Raw genomic sequence first — 8,791 nt, 5'->3', positions numbered from 1 at the left:
CTAGACACTGTACCTTGTTTACCGTGTTGACTAGACACTGTACCTTGTTTACTGTGTTGACTAGACACTGTACCTTGTTTACTGTGTTGACTAGACACTGTACCTTGTTTACCGTGTTGACTAGACACTGTAACTTGTTTACCGTGTTGACTAGACACTGTACCTTGTTTACTGTGTTGACTAGACACTGTACCTTGTTTACCGTGTTGACTAGACACTGTACCTTGTTTACCGTGTTGACTAGACACTGTACCTTGTTTACCGTGTTGACTAGACACTGTACCTTGTTTACCGTGTTGACTAGACACTGTACCTTGTTTACCGTGTTGACTAGACGCTGTACCTTGTTTACTGTGTTGACTAGACACTGTACCTTGTTTACCGTGTTGACTAGACACTGTACCTTGTTTACCGTGTTGACTAGACACTGTACCTTGTTTACCGTGTTGACTAGACACTGTACCTTGTTTACCGTGTTGACTAGACACTGTACCTTGTTTACCGTGTTGACTAGACACTGTACCTTGTTTACCGTGTTGACTAGACACTGTACCTTGTTTACCGTGTTGACTAGACACTGTACCTTGTTTACTGTGTTGACTAGACACTGTACCTTGTTTACCGTGTTGACTAGACACTGTAACTTGTTTACCGTGTTAACTAGACGCTGTAACTTGTTCACCGTGTGACTAGACACTGTACCTTGTTTACTGTGTTGACTAGACACTGTACCTTGTTTACTGTGTTGACTAGACACTGTACCTTGTTTACCGTGTTGACTAGACACTGTACCTTGTTTACTGTGTTGACTAGACACTGTACCTTGTTTACCGTGTTGACTAGACACTGTACCTTGTTTACCGTGTTGACTAGACACTGTAACTTGTTTACCGTGTTGACTAGACACTGTACCTTGTTTACCGTGTTGACTAGACACTGTACCTTGTTTACCGTGTTGACTAGATACTGTACCTTGTTTACCGTGTTGACTAGACACTGTACCTTGTTTACTGTGTTGACTAGACACTGTACCTTGTTTACCGTGTTAACTAGACACTGTACCTTGTTTACCGTGTTGACTAGACACTGTACCTTGTTTACTGTGTTGACTAGACACTGTACCTTGTTTACTGTGTTGACTAGACACTGTACCTTGTTTACCGTGTTGACTAGACACTGTAACTTGTTTACCGTGTTGACTAGACACTGTACCTTGTTTACCGTGTTGACTAGACACTGTACCTTGTTTACTGTGTTGACTAGACACTGTACCTTGTTTACTGTGGTGGCTGGTCACTGTACCTTGTTTACTGTGTTGACTAGACACTGTACCTTGTTTACCGTGTTGACTAGACACTGTACCTTGTTTACCGTGTTGACTAGACACTGTACCTTGTTTACCGTGTTGACTAGACACTGTACCTTGTTTACTGTGTTGACTAGACACTGTACCTTGTTTACTGTGTTGACTAGACACTGTACCTTGTTTACTGTGTTGACTAGACACTGTACCTTGTTTACCGTGTTGACTAGACACTGTACCTTGTTTACCGTGTTGACTAGACACTGTACCTTGTTTACCGTGTTGACTAGACACTGTACCTTGTTTACTGTGTTGACTAGACACTGTACCTTGTTTACTGTGTTGACTAGACACTGTACCTTGTTTACTGTGTTGACTAGACACTGTACCTTGTTTACCGTGTTGACTAGACACTGTACCTTGTTTACCGTGTTGACTAGACACTGTACCTTGTTTACCGTGTTGACTAGACACTGTACCTTGTTTACTGTGTTGACTAGACACTGTACCTTGTTTACCGTGTGACTAGACACTGTACCTTGTTTACCGTGTTGACTAGACACTGTACCTTGTTTACCGTGTTGACTAGACACTGTACCTTGTTTACTGTGTTGACTAGACACTGTACCTTGTTTACCGTGTTGACTAGACACTGTACCTTGTTTACCGTGTTGACTAGACACTGTAACTTGTTTACCGTGTTGACTAGACACTGTACCTTGTTTACCGTGTTGACTAGACACTGTACCTTGTTTACCGTGTTGACTAGATACTGTACCTTGTTTACCGTGTTGACTAGACACTGTACCTTGTTTACTGTGTTGACTAGACACTGTACCTTGTTTACCGTGTTAACTAGACACTGTACCTTGTTTACCGTGTTGACTAGACACTGTACCTTGTTTACTGTGTTGACTAGACACTGTACCTTGTTTACTGTGTTGACTAGACACTGTACCTTGTTTACCGTGTTGACTAGACACTGTAACTTGTTTACCGTGTTGACTAGACACTGTACCTTGTTTACTGTGTTGACTAGACACTGTACCTTGTTTACCGTGTTGACTAGACACTGTACCTTGTTTACCGTGTTGACTAGACACTGTACCTTGTTTACCGTGTTGACTAGACACTGTACCTTGTTTACCGTGTTGACTAGACACTGTACCTTGTTTACCGTGTTGACTAGACGCTGTACCTTGTTTACTGTGTTGACTAGACACTGTACCTTGTTTACCGTGTTGACTAGACACTGTACCTTGTTTACCGTGTTGACTAGACACTGTACCTTGTTTACCGTGTTGACTAGACACTGTACCTTGTTTACCGTGTTGACTAGACACTGTACCTTGTTTACCGTGTTGACTAGACACTGTACCTTGTTTACCGTGTTGACTAGACACTGTACCTTGTTTACCGTGTTGACTAGATACTGTAACTTGTTTACCGTGTTGACTAGACACTGTACCTTGTTTACCGTGTTGACTATACACTGTACCTTGTTTACCGTGTTGACTAGACACTGTACCTTGTTTACCGTGTTGACTAGACACTGTACCTTGTTTACCGTGTTGACTAGACGCTGTAACTTGTTCACCGTGTGACTAGACACTGTACCTTGTTTACCGTGTTGACTAGACACTGTACCTTGTTTACTGTGTTGACTAGACACTGTACCTTGTTTACCGTGTTGACTAGACACTGTACCTTGTTTACTGTGTTGACTAGACACTGTACCTTGTTTACCGTGTTGACTAGACACTGTACCTTGTTTACCGTGTTGACTAGACACTGTAACTTGTTTACCGTGTTGACTAGACACTGTACCTTGTTTACTGTGTTGACTAGACACTGTACCTTGTTTACCGTGTGACTAGACACTGTACCTTGTTTACCGTGTTGACTAGACACTGTACCTTGTTTACCGTGTTGACTAGACACTGTACCTTGTTTACTGTGTTGACTAGACACTGTACCTTGTTTACCGTGTTGACTAGACACTGTACCTTGTTTACCGTGTTGACTAGACACTGTAACTTGTTTACCGTGTTGACTAGACACTGTACCTTGTTTACCGTGTTGACTAGACACTGTACCTTGTTTACCGTGTTGACTAGATACTGTACCTTGTTTACCGTGTTGACTAGACACTGTACCTTGTTTACTGTGTTGACTAGACACTGTACCTTGTTTACCGTGTTAACTAGACACTGTACCTTGTTTACCGTGTTGACTAGACACTGTACCTTGTTTACTGTGTTGACTAGACACTGTACCTTGTTTACTGTGTTGACTAGACACTGTACCTTGTTTACCGTGTTGACTAGACACTGTAACTTGTTTACCGTGTTGACTAGACACTGTACCTTGTTTACTGTGTTGACTAGACACTGTACCTTGTTTACCGTGTTGACTAGACACTGTACCTTGTTTACCGTGTTGACTAGACACTGTACCTTGTTTACCGTGTTGACTAGACACTGTACCTTGTTTACCGTGTTGACTAGACACTGTACCTTGTTTACCGTGTTGACTAGACGCTGTACCTTGTTTACTGTGTTGACTAGACACTGTACCTTGTTTACCGTGTTGACTAGACACTGTACCTTGTTTACCGTGTTGACTAGACACTGTACCTTGTTTACCGTGTTGACTAGACACTGTACCTTGTTTACCGTGTTGACTAGACACTGTACCTTGTTTACCGTGTTGACTAGACACTGTACCTTGTTTACCGTGTTGACTAGACACTGTACCTTGTTTACCGTGTTGACTAGATACTGTAACTTGTTTACCGTGTTGACTAGACACTGTACCTTGTTTACCGTGTTGACTAGACACTGTACCTTGTTTACCGTGTTGACTAGACACTGTACCTTGTTTACCGTGTTGACTAGACACTGTACCTTGTTTACCGTGTTGACTAGATACTGTAACTTGTTTACCGTGTTGACTAGACACTGTACCTTGTTTACCGTGTTGACTAGACACTGTACCTTGTTTACCGTGTTGACTAGACACTGTACCTTGTTTACCGTGTTGACTAGACACTGTACCTTGTTTACCGTGTTGACTAGACGCTGTACCTTGTTTACCGTGTTGACTAGACGCTGTAACTTGTTCACCGTGTGACGTGTCTGCGTTGCCCGTGGCTCCTGTGATTGACGTGGCTGCCGCTGCTGCTGTAGAAGTTGCAGCAGTTCGTGCACCGTGGTGCCCCCCACCGAGCCGATGTCAACGTGGCTGACGGTGCCCCCCGCTAGCCTCCCGCCTGCGTAGCGTGTGTCCGCCGTGAGCCCCCCCTGGACCCCCCTGGAGCCTCCTGGACCCCCCTGGAGCCCCACTGGACCCCCCTGGACCCCCCTGGAGCCCCACTGGACCCACCTGGACCCCCTGGACCCCCCTGGACCCACCTGGACCCACCTGGAGCCCCCTGGACCCCCCTGGAGCCCGGCTCGTGATGGATGCGGCCACTCGCAACAATCGCCGAGTCGGACGCGCGGGGCGGCAATAAACGGCGATCCGCCGCCCCTTTGACCTCTCCATCCCCCAGGTCGCGACCCCGTGACCTCGGCTACAAAGCGGACAGCAAAGGGCGGCGAGGTCATAGGGATACGGATGGGGGCGGGGAACGGGGAGGGGGGCGGGGGGGAGCGGTGGGATGTGTGGTTGGGGTTCCTTACCTCTCACCTCTTCACCATTCGAGACTCGTATTTGTTTTGCACTGTGTGCGGGACTTCTTTCGCACCCTACGTAGCCCAGCCGTGCTAATCGGAGGTTGAAAGGGTGCAGGACGAAAGCAACGGGAGGGATATTTTTTTTCCAGGAGTCTCGCTTTTTGCAGGAACGGTGCCGTAGCCGTTCGGCGTGCAGGCGGTGCAACTGCACAGGGGTAGGAGGGGGTCGCAGAGAGAGAGATAGCGAGAGCCCATTTCGTAAGTTGGAAACGATAGAAATGATCCCTGAAAGTAGAGAGAGAGAGACGATTGGACAGGAGGTTCGCCCGCAGTTGATCCGTAGACTTTCTAATACTCGCCCCACGTGAATTGCGAGCGCACCTAGCTTGACTCTTGTTAATTGTCTCTCAATCCTTGACACTTGTATTGCGATTCCCCTTGTGGAGGATAACTTTTCCGACGCATACGCAAATGTTACATTTCGATTTAAAGCTTCCGTGACCGCAAGGATTCGTCTTCTTTGGTTCTTTCGGTAAAGTCACGTAGAATGAGAATAAAATAATAAATTGATCAAATAAAATAACGCGATAATATTCTCACGACGTTTCGGCCACAACACAAGCGGCCTTCTTCAGGTGAAGGGACGAGACTGTCTGGAGTTGGTTTCTTTTTTAAAGGGTTAGTTACCGAAAAAAAAACCTCTGCTGTTAGTGTGACGAGTAACATGCTCATTTAAACAACAACAACAACAAAAATCCCGGTCGTATGTTTTTCGAAACGTAGCTCATCGCGGCTCATGATCGTCGAGTGCGGTACTCCCAACTTTCTCTGGCCTCGTGTGTGCCACGAAGAAAGGGCCGTTGCCCGAAACGTCGCCGACGATCCGCGTGCTGTTGTCCTTCCGAAGGCTCCGTTGCCGAGTTGTTTTCGTTCATCGTCTGTCGGACCCAACGAGATGAACGAGACGGGCACCATCCCTGTCAGACCCCAGTGATTTGCTTAACTTTCTTAAACTTTTCACTCCTATCGTGTGTTTTTTTTAAATATTCTTGGTTGTTTTCAACGTTCTGATCCGCCCCTACCGGACGTCTGTGGAAAAAAAAGAGCTTTATGGCTCATCAGATTCCACCGAGTATAAATGCATTTTCTGATTCTGAAGTTGAATGCAAAAGACCGATATGCAATGTCAGAGGGGGGCAACTACGAGTTAAACCGGGGAGGTCACGTGGCTCTTGCATACCAGTCAACCCCTTATCAATACCCTACCTTATTATTACAGACCAATTCACACCTTAGTCGTCACCCCGTGCCCCTTAAACATCTCGACGTCCATCCGACGAAGCCCCATCACAAGGGAGAAACTCAAACAAATAGACAAACATAACTTTTTTGTTGCTTGTCTTGTTTACAGCTGTACGCCGTATGCACCTGAAAACTCAACGTCATCACCCTGCTGACGTCATCAGCAGGGTGATGACGTCACCCTGCTGCTCTATATAAAAACCGGGAGCAAGCGAGGGCTTTACCATTCTGGCGAATTGCCCGATGATGCTGGATGTATTTACCAGCGAAACGTCACAGTACTCAAACTGTAAATGTTGTGGATTCACTCTTCAACACACCGGTGGGCTGAAGTAGTGAATTATTTGTCTTTTGTCAACGTGACACTTTTTTTTTGCTGATTGGCCGTGTCGGGTGGTGGAGGGTTACGACACATTTATAAATAAACGCGATCTAACCCAAAAAAAAACCTTTATTATGAGTAAACCGTATGGGTTGACAGCTATGGGGCCGTCCATAAATGACGTCACACACCTATGGGGGGGTGGGGGGGCGAGTCAGACATTTGTGACGATGTGTTATGAGATGGGGGAGGGGGGTTTGAGAAATGTGACGTCACATCAAAATGCGCAACTTCAAATAAATATAGACACAACACGTTCTACTTAATTAAATAGACTTTTTAATAAATGTTTTCTCCTACAACATCAGAGTGCAGCGCTCCACATTAAATACGCAACTACAATGACGATAGTTTAAAGCGATTTGAAGCATATTTTATATGGTTTTGGGTGGGGGGGGGGGGCAGAGCTTTGCGACGTCATATTTGAGGGGGGGGTCTGACTTTTTGTGACGTCGTGTGACGAAGGAGCGGGGGGGGGGTCAAAAATCGCGTGACGTCATATATGGACGGCCCCTATGGGGTAGCGATGCCGCCTGACGCAACTTTACAGACGAGGCGTTTACCACGGACTCAGTAGAGTACGGAGGGAAGACGATAAGAACAATAAGAACAATAACGAGGCGGTACAAGACGAGGTGGGAGAACGGGAGGCGGTGCAGACCATGGGGGGTGCAGGCGCAGACCCGTACCAACGACAAGGTACAGATGACAGCGACAATACAACCGAGACTTAACAAACAATATATAAAAATATGTTCCTGATTCAAATCGTGACCTGGAATCGTAGGAGAGGCGGCGGAGTTGAGAGGGGGGGGGGGGGTGAGTTCGGTACTGGCGCCACGGTGGCTAGGAGATGTTAACTACCTCGCCTGGTACACAGGAGGTCGTGGGTTCGATCCCGACCCTGACGCCTGCTGCTGCTGCTGTATATTTGGAGTTTGCGTGTCTCTCTCATCATCATCACGGTGGCCAGGAGATGTTAACTACCTCGCCTGGTGCACAGGAGGTCGTGGGTTCAATGCCGACCCTGACGCCTGCTGTAGATTTGGAGTTTGCGTGTCTCTCTCTCTCATCATCATCACGGTGGCCAGGAGATGTTAACTACCTCGCCTGGTACACAGGAGGTCGTGGGTTCAATCCCGATCCTGACGCCTGCTGTATATTTGGAGTTTGCGTGTCTCTCTCTCTCATCATCATCACGGTGGCCAGGAGATGTTAACTACCTCGCCTGGTATACAGGAGGTCGTGGGTTCGATCCCGACCCTGACGCCTTGTTCGGAACGACACGGCCTTTGTTCGGAACGAGACGGCCTTTGTTCGGAACAAAGGCGCCGACCGGGGACTTCGTTTGGAACACTCGCGATGAGCGACGCGTTGACGCGTGAAGTCGCTCGCTCCGAACAAGCGGGACAGCTGTTCTGGTGGCGTTCGCGCCAACATGGAACAGACGTCGATTCTGTTCCTCCACAGCGCCGTCGATTTTTGTAATTTGAATGTTTTCAGTTATTTTTTTTTTTGCCCCCGCTGGACGTGAGAGAATGTTCCAAAGCCGTGCTTGATGATGTTCAAGATTATCCACGTTCATACATTGTAATGTTCATTTAGCAGTGGATAGACCACGGATTATGATGATGGTGCCATCTCCTGTTCCCATGGGTTGGAGCTAATTCCCTTACCCCAGTCGTCTGGACATCAGAGAAAAAGGAACTTTATAGCTCATTGGATTCCTCCAGTATAAATAAACATTCTGATTATGTACGTGCCGTTGACTCCCTGGCCCTGATTCGACACCGCTCTCTACTGATCATCACTGCATCTATGAAAACACACACATATACAGTGATGTCATCATCTAGCAGTGGACACACAGCGGCTCATTATAACATTGATTATTATAATGTGTGTATGTACATACACACGTGTGGCGAGTGGTAGCGCATTGGTTTGCATGCTGCGCTACGAACCCGGCGGGCTAAAGGTTATGCTCTTGGCCAAGGGGGGGATGGGGGGGGGGTACCATCATTGGCGATTGATAACCGGTTTTTTGGAGATTCTTTCGAGGTCGATTCGGCCTTTAAATGCGTACCGGGAGCGGTGTGTGAACACCCAGCCACTGGGGAGACAAAG

At 46.9% G+C, this 8,791-nt stretch overlaps 1 protein-coding gene across 2 annotated transcripts in view; it reads right to left on the bottom strand.

The window, feature by feature from the left end:
• Positions 1-2,625: 2,625 nt before the first annotated feature.
• LOC116940159 (uncharacterized) overlaps positions 2,626-8,791 on the bottom strand; it is a 78,775-nt gene continuing 72,609 nt past the window's right edge. Inside the window, exons 3-4 of one of the 2 annotated variants that reach the window (XM_076067204.1) lie at positions 4,120-5,918; positions 2,626-3,669 (exon numbers count right to left, since the gene is read on the bottom strand). In XM_076067204.1, coding sequence (XP_075923319.1) covers positions 3,166-3,669; positions 4,120-4,911 — 1,296 coding nt within the window. In that variant the 5' untranslated portion in view covers positions 4,912-5,918 and the 3' untranslated portion in view covers positions 2,626-3,165. Of the gene's footprint in view, positions 5,919-8,791 lie in introns of both variants that reach the window. The other variant, XM_076067202.1, reaches the window with a different exon arrangement.

This window comes from Petromyzon marinus, chromosome 1, assembly GCF_048934315.1.
Source record: "Petromyzon marinus isolate PM22_M1 ecotype Great Lakes invasive population chromosome 1, UKy_Petmar_22M1.pri1.0, whole genome shotgun sequence".
NCBI lineage: Eukaryota > Metazoa > Chordata > Hyperoartia > Petromyzontiformes > Petromyzontidae > Petromyzon > Petromyzon marinus.
Note: the sequence above shows the minus strand (reverse complement) of the source record. Positions and strands in the feature narration are given on the sequence as shown.